This window comes from Engystomops pustulosus, chromosome 11 (genome assembly GCF_040894005.1).
Source record: "Engystomops pustulosus chromosome 11, aEngPut4.maternal, whole genome shotgun sequence".
NCBI lineage: Eukaryota > Metazoa > Chordata > Amphibia > Anura > Leptodactylidae > Engystomops > Engystomops pustulosus.
The window spans coordinates 86,522,412-86,537,641 of NC_092421.1; the positions used below are offsets into that span (position 1 = coordinate 86,522,412).

The following is a 15,230-nucleotide window of genomic DNA, read 5'->3' on the forward strand; positions in this document are numbered from 1 at the left end:
ACATCACCTGTGTGACATCACATGACTAGGGATGTATAACGAGCCCTGCACCTGTGTGACATCACATGACTAGGGATGTATAACGAGCCGTGCACCTGTGTGACATCACATGACTAGGGATGTATAACGAGCCGTGCACCTGTGTGACATCACATGACTAGGGATGTATAACGAGCCGTGCACCTGTGTGACATCACATGACTAGGGATGTATAACGAGCCGTGCACCTGTGTGACATCACATGACTAGGGATGTATAACGAGCCGTGCACCTGTGTGACATCACATGACTAGGGATGTATAACGAGCCGTGCACCTGTGTGACATCACATGACTAGGGATGTATAACGAGCCGTGCACCTGTGTGACATCACATGACTAGGGATGTATAACGAGCCGTGCACCTGTGTGACATCACATGACTAGGGATGTATAACGAGCCGTGCACCTGTGTGACATCACATGACTAGGGATGTATAACGAGCCGTGCACCTGTGTGACATCACATGACTAGGGATGTATAACGAGCCGTGCACCTGTGTGACATCACATGACTAGGGATATATAACGAGCCGTGCACCTGTGTGACATCACATGACTAGGGATGTATAACGAGCCGTGCACCTGTGTGACATCACATGACCAGGAACCGTTGCACAGGAAGTAAACAATGACGTTTTCTAAAGAATGACAAGCAAGCAGAGATCTAGAAAACCATAAGGATTTGATACAGAATTGTAGAACTTCAATGATCAAATTATTTGTAAACGTGGACAACCCCTTTAAATATCGAGAAAATTTATGACATTACAAATCGCGGCAGGTCACTATGAGGCCGGCACAAAAACAGGTTGTCAATGGGTCAAGAATCCTTTAAAAATGTCTCCCTCAGAAGCACAGAAATATGAGAACATTATTAAACCCCCCCAAAAAATTAAAAGCAAAAATATTTTGTTTCCCAAAAACGGTAACATTCTTCCGGTGAGGTGGGAGGGGGTCCACATCCTCCACCTTCCAGCTCCGCTATGAAGTGTGGGACATGGTTTGGAGAATCATCTGTAAGACAAACCATTTAATTCTCATCGATGGGCGTCATCTCAGGCCAAAGTCCTCGCTGCCCCTCCATGGCGTCCCCCCTCCCCCGCCTTCACCTCCCCTCCCAGGCATCTTCTCGCTGCTTCGCTTCCAGGTGTCTTCTCTCTGTAAGATAAAATAACTTCATCAGATGTATCACATAGACCACCCAGGTCAACATCTGCAAAGAGTTTGTATGTTCTCTGTGTTTGTGTTGGTTTCCTCTGGGTCCTCCGGTTTCCTCCCACACTCCAAAACACACTGGTAGGTGATTAGATGCAGCGCTGCGTAATCTGTGTGCGCTATATAAATAATGGAATTATTATTATTAATTATTATTATTATTATAGGGTCCTAAACTTCCATCTATGAACCTTCTGCACCTTTCTGCCAGTGTAAACCATGGAGAATCGCTCCGGCTACTATGGGAACATCTAAGGATCTTGTATAGACGTCTGCAGAGAAGCGGAAGGTCTCCTCTAGTCTCTGTTATATTCCAGGACTTAGATACAGCGAGTCCTTCCTCCAGACGACTACAAAATCTCAGGACGCCCTTTTATCTCAGAAACTAAAGTTGTAAATGACAACTAGTAACGGGTGAGGGGTCCGTCATTTACTATATGTCCGGATCGTGGCCACCATCTTGGATCAAAGGAAGGTTTTCCCACCAGGTAGGTGGTCGTGTAGCAGATGAAAGAATAGAGTTGTCTCCGGAATCGGTCGCCACAATCAGATCTGATCTTCTAGGTCTGGATCGTAGCCGCCATATTGGATCAGGGTACGTTTTTCCAATGGGGAGGTGGTCAGGCTCTGGATGGTGTTACACGACCACCATCCCATGGGGAAAACTTACCTGTCATCATATATGGCGGCTTTCAAGATGGTGGCTCCTTGCCAGACATAAAATATGGGCCCCCTCGCCCTTAAAGGGCATCTAACACGAGGATAAAACACTGTATGCAAATGAGCCTGAGGGGCTCCAGTCTCCACTAACACCTATGGAGCCCCTCAGGCTCATTTGCATACAGTCCATTACACTGCTAGATGCCCTTTAAAAAGTTCGGAGTTGTTCTGCAGTTCACCCTGAAAGTATGACAGACATGAAAATGTAATTAATGGGGTTTCTTAAGACATATTCCTGGGAAGGGTCATTAGAAGAGGAATAGTCGCGGTGCGACACCCGGTGCCTCGGCCAATCATCTGTCATACTCTACAGTCAGGCAGGGGCCATACACTGCTGATGGAAATCCCCTGTAAATATTGGTTATTATTGGCTTCCTATAAAATGTGCAGTTCCTGGATCCCAATGATCAGTCTGTGTCCCAGGTAGTTGCGCCCCCTGGCTGTGGGTCTGTATATTACATGCTGTATACTTGTATATCCTGCTGCTGTCTCACAGCTCCCCCCCTGTCTCTATGAACGCTGCACTTAGACTAATATGGGATTCTGCTCACTGCACTTGTGAATAATTAACAGCTCCGATGTATCACGGTGACACTTCACTACATGTGTTGATATAATTGCTGCCGGGAACGTCTCTGCATCTCGCAAGTTGAGATATTCTTAAAAGGGGGTTGTAGCAACTTTTATTGTTGTCCTGTATCCACTTCAGTCCCGGTCTTGTTCTCACTAATAAGCGAGAGCGCTGGAAGTGGTCTCTTATCGCTATTACTCTCATAGACAGCGAATGACACTGCCAGAGATAACCGAGCGCTGTGTTCTGCAATTCCCTATGCTCCTTATGTACTGAACGCAGCGGCAGGACACATGCATGACATCCAACATCCCCTACGGAGCAGCTAATACACAGAGACTACTACAGAGAGCAAACAGCGCCATTCTTGGTGTAGTGGTCAGATTAGGTTACTGCGGATAAGCTACTATTCATTTGAAAGGGAGCCAAGCTGCAGTGACTCTGTTCGTACACTATACAGGGAATGGCACTGTCTACCTCTGGTTCCATTATCTGGGTATAAGGGGCTGATTACAGCGGAGCCGTAGGCGTGCTGCCCCCACGCCCCCACCCCCTCCCCCAATCTGAGGTCCTTAGTGCATCAGGGCTTGGATATCATCGAGCGCCGAGGTTACAATAGCAGCGACTCCGCACAATGCGACCCGGGGGAAGAAACTGGCAGCAACAAATGAATAATAAAACGCATTATGCTGTACAGCAATAACAACCCGCTACACGGGGTTCATGTCTCCATAGAAAATAAAAAAATAAAAACACACAAAAACAGAACTTTACAAAACACAAAATTCCTCCCGGGAAAAAAAAAACCTAACAAAAAAAAGCAATGTTTACTTTCCTCAGAAAACCCGAACTGTCAGGGTCTGCCGGTGTCTCCGCGCATGTGACAGTCACAATGACAAGTTCATAACAACTGCAAAGAGAATGAGGCCAAGCGCACAAAGCGTGCAGCGACTGCAGGAAGCGACATCAAAACAGCGCGCAGCGTATACACAGCACTATATGTATTCCATAGGTGCAGCGTATACACGTTACTATATGTAGTCCATAGGTGCAGTGTATACACGTTACTATATGTAGTCCATAGGTGCAGTGTATACACGTTACTATATATACTCCATATGTGCAGCGTATACACAGTACTATATGTATTCCATAGGTGCAGCGTATACACGTTACTATATATACTCCATAGGTGCAGCGACTGCAGGAAGCCAACATCAAAACAGCGCGCAGCGTATACACGTTACTATATGTATTCCATAGGTGCAGCCTATACATGTTACTATATGTATTCCATAGGTGCAGCGTATACACATTACTATATGTACTCCATAGGTGCAGCGTATACACGTTACTATATGTACTCCATAGGTGCAGCGTATACACGTTACTATATGTACTCAATAGGTGCAGCGTATACACGTTACTATATGTACTCCATAGGTGCAGCGTATACACGTTACTATATGTACTCCATAGGTGCAGTGTATACACGTTACTATATATACTCCATAGGTGCAGCGTAAACACATTACTATATGTATTCCATAGGTGCAGCGTATACACGTTACTATATATACTCCATAGGTGCAGCGACTGCAGGAAGCCAACATCAAAACAGCGCGCAGCGTATACACGTTACTATATGTATTCCATAGGTGCAGCCTATACATGTTACTATATATACTCCATAGGTGCAGCGTATACACGTTACTACATGTACTCCATAGGTGCAGCGTCCATGCTCGGTAATACCTGCTGATAGGATTTAACCTCTTAAAAGAAACCTACCATTCGATTTCATGCATTTTGAACCAAACATACATTGAGAATGCTGTAGCTACATCTTGTTCAATCCCTGAACTGAGTGGTTTTGCTAAAAAAAAAAAACAATGATAAAATTATGATAATAAGGCTCTGTCGCTCCTGTAGCTGATCTGGCTCTTCTCCTCTCACCCTAATTATGTGTTGTCCCTGACAGTCAGAAGTAATCAATCGCTGCACCATCCCCCAGCTGCTGTGTACGAGTCATCCAGTTCAGGTTGATTAGTCATGTCTGGAAAGTTCAGGCAGCTCTTTCATGCACAGAAGACTGCACCCAGCTTTTTTTAATATTTTTTTTTTTTTTTTTTTTTAGCAAAATCACTTGAATCAGGGATTAAACAAGATATGTTTCTGCATTAGTGCAGCTACAGCATTCTCAAGGAATGTTCAGTTCACAATGCATAAGAACAAATGATAGATTTCCTTTAATGTTAGTATTATTACAGGAATGTCTTATGACGCATCAGCTCCTGCTCTTCACCTCTTCATAATAAACCCCCCATTGTTTTAATGTCACCCCCGGCCCGATTGTGATTGTGAAATGTCACGATCCCGCTGGTGAGCCCTGCTCATCTCCAGCCGCTGGAGGAGGAGAGATAAGTAGGCGCACACATATGCAGCGAGAAGATTGGGCCACTTAATACAGTTTGACAGCGTCTGCAGCTGCTAACAACAAGACGCGGGCAGACGCCAGGCTCCGCACAATCTAATTGCTTCCTCTCACCTCTGGCTTCCTGCAGCTTCTTGCGCTCGGCCTCCCTCTCGGCTCGGCTCTGGGTACTCCGCACTCCCAAGGCGCTAATCACCAGTCTCCTTGCTAGAACCGCAGACGTTTCTGGACGGTCCTTCGCCGGCTGCAGAAAGTCTAAAGTCACACAAAACAAGGAGTAACATTGAAGGACAGAGTATCAGACAATAAGACCATACAGACATTGACAACGGCCCCCCCCGGAGGTCGGATCTTTACCCCCCCCCCCCCGCCACCTCCAATTTGTAACGCTTGTACTTGACCGATAAAGGACTGCTCTATCGCCGCGCAATTACTGTTACACTCCAGATAATTGCAGACGAGACGCGCGCCGGGTAATGTGTCGTTTAGGAATGATAATTACGGTTCCGCAGATAAAAATGAATGATAATTAGGTCAAACCCACAGCACAAAGGAATAATAAAGAGGATCAGACACATGGAAGTGGCTGATTTCCGGTAGGAAAGAAACATTAAGAGGTTTTTCAACTTCTGAAATAGTTTTACATGAAAGAGAAAGTCCCACGTTTAGAAGTTGTCCCCCAGTCAGGATAGGGGATGACAAGTTGATTGCTGCGGGTCCGACTGCTGGGAACACGAGTATGGGGATCCCGCTCTCACTAATGGGTGGAGTGACAGGACAGGCATGTGCCCTACCTCTTCATTCACCGACTATGGCTCAGTGGTTAGCACTACAGCCTTGCAGCACAGTGGCTCAGTGGTTAGAACTACAGCCTTGCAGCACAATGGCTCAGTGGTTAGAACTACAGCCTTGCAGCACAATGGCTCAGTGGTTAGCACTACAGCCTTGCAGCACAGTGGCTCAGTGGTTAGCACTACAGCCTTGCAGCACGGCGGCTCAGTGGTTAGCACTACAACCTTGTAGCACGGTGGCTCAGTGGTTAGCACTACAACCTTGTAGCATGGTGGCTCAGTGGTTAGCACTACAACCTTGCAGCGCTGGGGTCTCGAGTACAAGTCCCATCCAGGTCAACATCTGTAAAGAGTTGTATGGTCCTCCAGTTTCCTTCCACACTCCAAAACATACTGGTAGATGGATTAGATTGCGAGCCCTATTGGGACAGGGACTGCTTTGGCAAACTCTGTGCAGCGCTGTGTAATCTGTAAGCCCCGGGAACAGCCGAGCACAATGCGAAAATCCCATATAATAGATCCTGCCACTCCACCTGGGATCCCCAATGTCCAGTTTGCTGGGGGTCCCAGCAGTCGGACCATCATCAATCATCTTGTTATCTAAAACTGGGAATCTGACTACACCCAGTTTGTAGTCTATAACCATGGAAACATGGTTCCTATTGTATCAATATACTCATAACAGAAATTTTTTTGACTCGGCTGTACCAAGAAAAGAATAAATATACAGATCCAAGATTGTCTCCATGGTTTCAGACTACAAACAAACCGCTTGCTATATCTGTTTAGCAAAAGAACTGAAAACCAATTCTAAAAAACTGATTATTAGAGCTGTATACCCCAAAGAGAAATCTGCCTATATGGTAACAGCAAACAGTTACCCCTAAGGGAGATTAAGTTAGGGGAAATCTAAAAAAAAGCTCATCACTGGATGATCTGACTACAAGCGGTTTGTTTGTAGTCTGAAAGAATCTTGGATCTGTATACTCTAAACACATGGCGATTTTTTGACGGTTTTATTACTCTATCTATAATTTTAGCTACATCAATAAATTGCAAAAGCCGGTTATAAAACCAAATTAGGTTTTTAAAGATGACTAAAAACGGATTCAGATACTAAATTTACCACAATGCATTGCAATTAAGGAAGGAAACCTGCAGGATTGTGCAGTAGAAATCACAATGTAATACAATGTAACGTAGAGCAAAATACATTGTATCAACTTATTGGAATGTGAAAATTCTATTTTGGTTTAAAAAAAAAAAAGGTTTCCTCGTTCAAGCCCCTCCCCTCCACTTTCTAAACTTTTCTCAAGGGCTCCAGAGGCGGCAGCGATGTACATATTCTGCTGCTGACACTTCTGGGGGTCTGGGGGAGAGCGGTCCCCCGGCAGGGGACACAGTCAGGTCAAGATCACTGTAGCACGGAAACAAGTTTAGTTTTGAGAGAGAGATGAAGAGAGGTCACACGTGCCGATCCCCGCGAGGATTCCTGTTCATGCCAAGCCGCGATGTTTTCCTGGATGTAAAACGCTGCTAAAAGCCTGAACGGACTGTGACCGAACATCTCTATAATGTGCTAACCACCCCCCAGAGAAGACCCCCATTATATAATGTGCCAACCACCCCCCAGAGAAGACCCTCATTATATAATGTGATAACCACCCCCCAGAGAAGACCCTCATTATATAATGTGCTAACCACCCCCCAGAGAAGACCCTCATTATATAATGTGCTAACCACCCCCCAGAGAAGACCCTCATTATATAATGTGCCAACCACCCCCCAGAGAAGACCCCCATTATATAATGTGCCAACCACCCCCCAGAGAAGACCCCCATTATATAATGTGCTAACCACCCCCCAGTGAAGACCCTCATTATATAATGTGCCAACCACCCCCCCCAGAGAAGACCCTCATTATATAATGTGCTAACCCTCCCCCAGAGAAGACCCTCATTATATAATGTGCTAACCACCCCCCCCAGAGAAGACCCTCATTATATAATGTGCTAACCACCCCCCCCCAGAGAAGACCCTCATTATATAATGTGCTAACCACCCCCCCAGAGAAGACCCTCATTATATAATGTGCTAACCACCCCCCAGAGAAGACCCTCATTATATAATGTGCTAACCACCCCCCCCAGAGAAGACCCTCATTATATAATGTGCTAACCCCCCCCCCAGAGAAGACCCTCATTATATAATGTGATAACCCCCCCCAGAGAAGACCCTCATTATATAATGTGATAACCCCCCCCCAGAGAAGACCCTCATTATATAATGTGCCAACCAACCCCCAGAGAAGACCCTCATTATATAATGTGCTAACCACCCCCCAGAGAAGACCCTCATTATATAATGTGCTAACCCCCCCCCCAGAGAAGACCCTCATTATATAATGTGCTAACCCCTCCCCCAGAGAAGACCCTCACTATATAATGTGATAACCACCCCCCAGAGAAGACCCTCATTATATAATGTGCCAACCCCCCCCCAGAGAAGACCCTCATTATATAATGTGCTAACCACCCCCCAGAGAAGACCCTCATTATATAATGTGCTAACCCCTCCCCCAGAGAAGATCCTCATTATATAATGTGCCAACCACCCCCCAGTGAAGACCCTCATTATATAATGTGCTAACCCCCCCCCAGAGAAGACCCTCATTATATAATGTGCTAACCCCCCCCCCAGAGAAGACCCTCATTATATAATGTGCTAACCCCCCCCCAGAGAAGACCCTCATTATATAATGTGCTAACCCCTCCCCCAGAGAAGACCCTCATTATATAATGTGCTAACCACCCCCCAGAGAAGACCCTCATTATATAATGTGCCAACCACCCCCCAGAGAAGACCCTCATTATATAATGTGATAACCACCCCCCAGAGAAGACCCTCATTATATAATGTGCTAACCCCTCCCCCAGAGAAGACCCTCATTATATAATGTGCTATCCACCCCCCAGAGAAGACCCTCATTATATAATGTGCTAACCCCCCCCCCCAGAGAAGACCCTCATTATATAATGTGCCAACCACCCCCCAGAGAAGACCCTCATTATATAATGTGCTAACCACCCCCCAGAGAAGACCCTCATTATATAATGTGCTAACCCCCCCCCAGAGAAGACCCTCATTATATAATGTGCTATCCATCCCCCAGAGAAGACCCTCATTATATAATGTGCTAACCCCTCCCCCAGAGAAGACCCTCATTATATAATGTGATAACCACCCCCCAGAGAAGACCCTCATTATATAATGTGCCAACCACCCCCCAGAGAAGACCCTCATTATATAATGTGCTAACCCCCCCCCCAGAGAAGACCCTCATTATATAATGTGATAACCACCCCCCAGAGAAGACCCTCATTATATAATGTGATAACCCCCCCCCAGAGAAGACCCTCATTATATAATGTGATAACCACCCCCCAGAGAAGACCCTCATTATATAATGTGCTAACCACCCCCCAGAGAAGACCCTCATTATATAATGTGATAACCACCCCCCAGAGAAGACCCTCATTATATAATGTGCTAACCACCCCCCAGAGAAGACCCTCATTATATAATGTGCTAACCCCCCCCCCAGAGAAGACCCTCATTATATAATGTGCCAACCACCCCCCAGAGAAGACCCTCATTATATAATGTGCCAACCACCCCCCAGAGAAGACCCTCATTATATAATGTGCTAACCCCCCCCCAGAGAAGACCCTCATTATATAATGTGATAACCCTCCCCCCAGAGAAGACCCTCATTATATAATGTGCTAACCACCCCCCAGAGAAGACCCTCATTATATAATGTGCTAACCACCCCCCAGAGAAGACCCTCATTATATAATGTGCTAACCCCCCCCCCAGAGAAGACCCTCATTATATAATGTGCTATCCATCCCCCAGAGAAGACCCTCATTATATAATGTGCCAACCAACCCCCAGAGAAGACCCTCATTATATAATGTGCTAACCCCCCCCCAGAGAAGACCCTCATTATATAATGTGCCAACCCCCCCCCCCAGAGAAGACCCTCATTATATAATGTGCTAACCCCCCAGAGAAGACCCTCATTATATAATGTGCTAACCACCACCCCCCCAGAGAAGACCCTCATTATATAATGTGCTAACCCCCCCCCCCCAGAGAAGACCCTCATTATATAATGTGATAACCACCCCCCCAGAGAAGACCCTCATTATATGTGCTAACCTCCCCCCAGAGAAGACCCTCATTATATAATGTGATAACCACCCCCCAGAGAAGACCCTCATTATATAATGTGCTAACCTCCCCCCAGAGAAGACCCTCATTATATAATGTGATAACCACCCCCCAGAGAAGACCCTCATTATATAATGTGCTAACCACCCCCCAGAGAAGACCCTCATTATATGATGTGCTAACCTCCCCCCAGAGAAGACCCTCATTATATAATGTGATAACCACCCCCCAGAGAAGACCCTCATTATATAATGTGCTAACCTCCCCCCAGAGAAGACCCTCATTATATAATGTGATAACCACCCCCCAGAGAAGACCCTCATTATATAATGTGATAACCACCCCCCAGAGAAGACCCTCATTATATAATGTGCTAACCACCCCCCCCAGAGAAGACCCTCATTATATAATGTGCCAACCACCCCCCAGAGAAGACCCTCATTATATAATGTGCTAACCACCCCCCAGAGAAGACCCTCATTATATAATGTGCTAACCCCCCCCCAGAGAAGACCCTCATTATATAATGTGCTATCCATCCCCCAGAGAAGACCCTCATTATATAATGTGCTAACCCCTCCCCCAGAGAAGACCCTCATTATATAATGTGATAACCACCCCCCAGAGAAGACCCTCATTATATAATGTGCCAACCACCCCCCAGAGAAGACCCTCATTATATAATGTGCTAACCCCCCCCCCAGAGAAGACCCTCATTATATAATGTGATAACCACCCCCCAGAGAAGACCCTCATTATATAATGTGATAACCCCCCCCCCAGAGAAGACCCTCATTATATAATGTGATAACCACCCCCCAGAGAAGACCCTCATTATATAATGTGCTAACCTCCCCCCAGAGAAGACCCTCATTATATAATGTGCTAACCCCCCCCCCCCCCCAGAGAAGACCCTCATTATATAATGTGATAACCACCCCCCAGAGAAGACCCTCATTATATAATGTGATAACCACCCCCCAGAGAAGACCCTCATTATATAATGTGATAACCACCCCCCAGAGAAGACCCTCATTATATAATGTGCTAACCACCCCCCAGAGAAGACCCTCATTATATAATGTGCCAACCACCCCCCAGAGAAGACCCTCATTATATAATGTGCTAACCCCCCCCCAGAGAAGACCCTCATTATATAATGTGATAACCCTCCCCCCAGAGAAGACCCTCATTATATAATGTGCTAACCACCCCCCAGAGAAGACCCTCATTATATAATGTGCTAACCACCCCCCAGAGAAGACCCTCATTATATAATGTGCTAACCCCCCCCCCAGAGAAGACCCTCATTATATAATGTGCTATCCATCCCCCAGAGAAGACCCTCATTATATAATGTGCCAACCAACCCCCAGAGAAGACCCTCATTATATAATGTGCTAACCCCCCCCCAGAGAAGACCCTCATTATATAATGTGCCAACCCCCCCCCCAGAGAAGACCCTCATTATATAATGTGCTAACCCCCCAGAGAAGACCCTCATTATATAATGTGCTAACCCCCCCCCAGAGAAGACCCTCATTATATAATGTGCTAACCCCCCCCAGAGAAGACCCTCATTATATAATGTGCTAACCACCCCCCAGAGAAGACCCTCATTATATAATGTGATAACCCCCCCCCAGAGAAGACCCTCATTATATAATGTGATAACCCCCCCCCAGAGAAGACCCTCATTATATAATGTGCTAACCCCCCCCCCCCCCAGAGAAGACCCTCATTATATAATGTGATAACCACCCCCCCAGAGAAGACCCTCATTATATAATGTGCCAACCCCCCCCCCAGAGAAGACCCTCATTATATAATGTGCTAACCTCCCCCCAGAGAAGACCCTCATTATATAATGTGATAACCACCCCCCAGAGAAGACCCTCATTATATAATGTGCTAACCTCCCCCCAGAGAAGACCCTCATTATATAATGTGATAACCACCCCCCAGAGAAGACCCTCATTATATAATGTGCTAACCACCCCCCAGAGAAGACCCTCATTATATGATGTGGTATCAGAGGGGAGGTGCCCTGCTTGGCCAGCCCCTCCAACCTACCCCTCCCCATGTCCCATGCCTCTTCTCATCATGTGATGTGATCACAGGTCCTCTAGCCTCCTAACATTAGCAAACTGTACACCATACATGTATCTGATCACATGAAATCACAGCAGCCTCCGTAGACTACTACTCCTCCCCATCTTTCATGGATTTCTACTTCCCTCATCCTCCATGGAGGCGTGCTGTAACTTCATGTGATCAGATATACATGGGTAAGATGTTGCAGATGTGACAGGACCTTTGATGATGTCATCCTGGTCACATGACTTTAATTGCCCAATGATGTAACAGCAAAATATCATAGCCTTTCACTCAGGAACAAGGAGGCAGGGCAATGCAAGTAACTCATGGATAAAGCAGGACTCACCTTGGGCGAGTAGCATAAAAGTTTCCAAACTGATTTTTGCAACATTGCAGCCATGGAAAGGAACCATTTAGGGATAAGGGCAACGCTTTTTCATCATAGTTTTTAATTAAGTATTTATTTTGAGTGGGTTAATTTAAAGGGAACCTGTCACCAGGAGCCCCATTTTTAGCCCTCCCCCAGTCCCCACAGAGCATAGTACATACACTGCCAAAGTGTTTTTGTATAAAAAAAAATAGGTTTTACAGAAAAAAATATATGTTATATTGTACCTTTCATTAGCATGTGCTGTGTGACTAGGCAGTTGCCTATTGGGAGGGGCTGGAAAGGAGCAGTTCCCACCCACCCTTGGGAAACAGCTCCTCCATGTGACATTTTCAAATATATGAAAACACCCATCACTTGGCTTAGCGACGCCCCCTGCTCCTCTACAGCCAATCCCGAGTGAGGGGAGTTATTCATATATTTGAAAAAGTCACATGTTTCCCAAGGGTGGGGGGAACTGCTTCTTTCCAGCCCCTCCAAGTGGACGAATGCTAATGCAGATGCTAATGAAAGGTACAATATAACAGATCTTTTTTTCTGTAAAACCTATTTTTTATACAAAAACACTTTGGCAGTGTATGTACTATGCTCTGTGGGGGCAGGGGGAGAGCTAAAAATGGCTCTCCTGGTGACAGGTTCCCTTTAAAAGGAAAGTTCTTTTTAAATCTCTCTTAACTTTCATGCTGCTGAACTCCCTACAAGGTTGCGGCAGCTGCTAGAACAACCTATGAATAGGGGCTCTGCTGTATAGGAAAAAACTAAAGGGGCTGGAGAACTGATAAGTCCTTTATTCTCAGAAGTAAGTAGTTCTGTAAATAAACTCCCTCTCCTCCCCATACAGTAGCCTCAAGCTACAGGCTACAGCAAGCCAGTGTGCTCCCGTCTCACAACAGACAGCTCAGTTTGATATAGCAAGTCCTGCTATTCCCTTCCCTCAGCCACACCCCCTCTCCTACCCATCCCAGTACTATAACCTCCCTTTCTCATCCACACCCCCCGCCCATCTCAGTAGGATCCAAAAATCCTGCTACTCAACTCCCTTAGCTACACCCACTATCCCACCCATCTCACAACAGACAGCTCAGTATGATTCAGCAAGGGCTGTTACTTCCCTTCCTCATCCACACCAACTCTCTCACCCATCTCACAAGAGACAGTTCACTATGAAAGAGCAAAGTCCTTCTACCCTCCCCTCCCTTAGCCACACCCACTCTCCTGCCCATCTCACAACAGACAGTCTGATTTAAAAAGTCCCTCAGGCACACCCCCTCTTTCGAGTCACAACAGACAGCTCAATAAGATTTAGCAAGTACTGTTACTTCCCTTCCTCATTCACACCCACTCTCAGCCATCTCACAAGAGACAGCTCAGTATGAAAAAGCAAGTTCTGCTACTTCCTTCCCTCAGCCATACCCACTCTCCTGCTCATCTCACAACAGACAGCTCAGTCTGATATAGCAAGCCCTGCTACTCCCCTCCCTCAGCCACACCCACTCTCCTGCTCATCTCACAACAGACGGCTCAGTCTGATATAGCTAGCCCTGCTACTCCCCTCCCTCAGCCACACCCACTCTCCCGCTCATCTCACAACAGACAGCTCAGTCTGATATAGCAAGCCCTGCTACTCCCCTCCCTCAGCCACACCCACTCTCCTGCTCATATCACAACAGACAGCTCAGTCTGATATAGCAGGCCCTGCTACTCCACACCCTCAGCCACACCCACTCACCCGCTCATCTCACAACAGACAGCTCAGTCTGATATAGCAAGCCCTGCTACTCCCCTCCCTCAGCCACACCCACTCTCCTGCTCATATCACAACAGACAGCTCAGTCTGATATAGCAGGCCCTGCTACTCCACACCCTCAGCCACACCCACTCACCCGCTCATCTCACAACAGACGGCTCAGTCTGATATAGCAAGCCCTGCTACTCCCCTCCCTCAGCCACACCCACTCTCCCGCTCATCTCACAGCAGACAGCTCAGTCTGATATAGCAAGCCCTGCAGCTACCATCTCCAAGCCATGCCCCCTTTCCCTCTGCGTTACATACACTCACTGTAACCCAACCACACGGTGCGAGTGATGTTTCTGCTATACGCCAATGGTTCAAGGGTGAGATGTACCAACAGGACATTGAACGACACTTTCTTTTTTTTGCACCAAAATGACCAACGTCCTTTGGGTCTAGTAAAAGCTGTTGCTTTGTTGCCCAATGACCCAAATGGATTCAAGGCAATAGGACATATAGCTACTGCACTATTCCAGCCCTAGCCTGTGCACCCGGTGCTGACCCATCGATGGGTGGATGTGTTACGTGCCGGCCCTGCAGCCTTTAATGTGACCCCTCTGAGCACCTTTAATTTAGCGACTACTGGACTTTTAAAGGTGTTATTGAAGTCGCCAAGGTCATCGAGCCTCTGAGCAGCGTTAATGCAAACGAGAACTGCAATCCTGTCTGTATTGATTCCGCCCTTTATTAATAATGAATGGACCCTGTAAGGAGTGTAAATATATGTAAATATAGTAATATTTCCAATAAAGAAAAAAAACACTGTGAAAGCGAATATTTGGAGACGTGTCGGGTGATTATAAAGGGCCACGGTTTCAAGGGCGAACCAATGGTATCTGGTGCCAGAAGCAAAATATAAAATGCAGACTTCCCTGGACTCCCCCAGCAGGAGATGAAAAGGAAAGGTATATAATCTATAAGAGCTGCGGGGGTATGAGTCACAAT

At 46.4% G+C, this 15,230-nt stretch overlaps 1 protein-coding gene across 3 annotated transcripts in view; it reads right to left on the bottom strand.

Moving 5' to 3' along the window:
• Window positions 1-704: 704 nt before the first annotated feature.
• R3HCC1L (R3H domain and coiled-coil containing 1 like) overlaps window positions 705-15,230 on the bottom strand; it is a 41,277-nt gene continuing 26,751 nt past the window's right edge. For all 3 annotated transcript variants that reach the window (XM_072129732.1, XM_072129734.1, XM_072129733.1), the window contains exons 6-7: window positions 5,096-5,236; window positions 705-1,199 (exon numbers count right to left, since the gene is read on the bottom strand). In XM_072129732.1, the coding sequence (XP_071985833.1) occupies window positions 1,147-1,199; window positions 5,096-5,236 (194 nt within the window). In that variant the 3' untranslated portion in view covers window positions 705-1,146. The remainder of the gene's footprint in view (window positions 1,200-5,095; window positions 5,237-15,230) is intronic.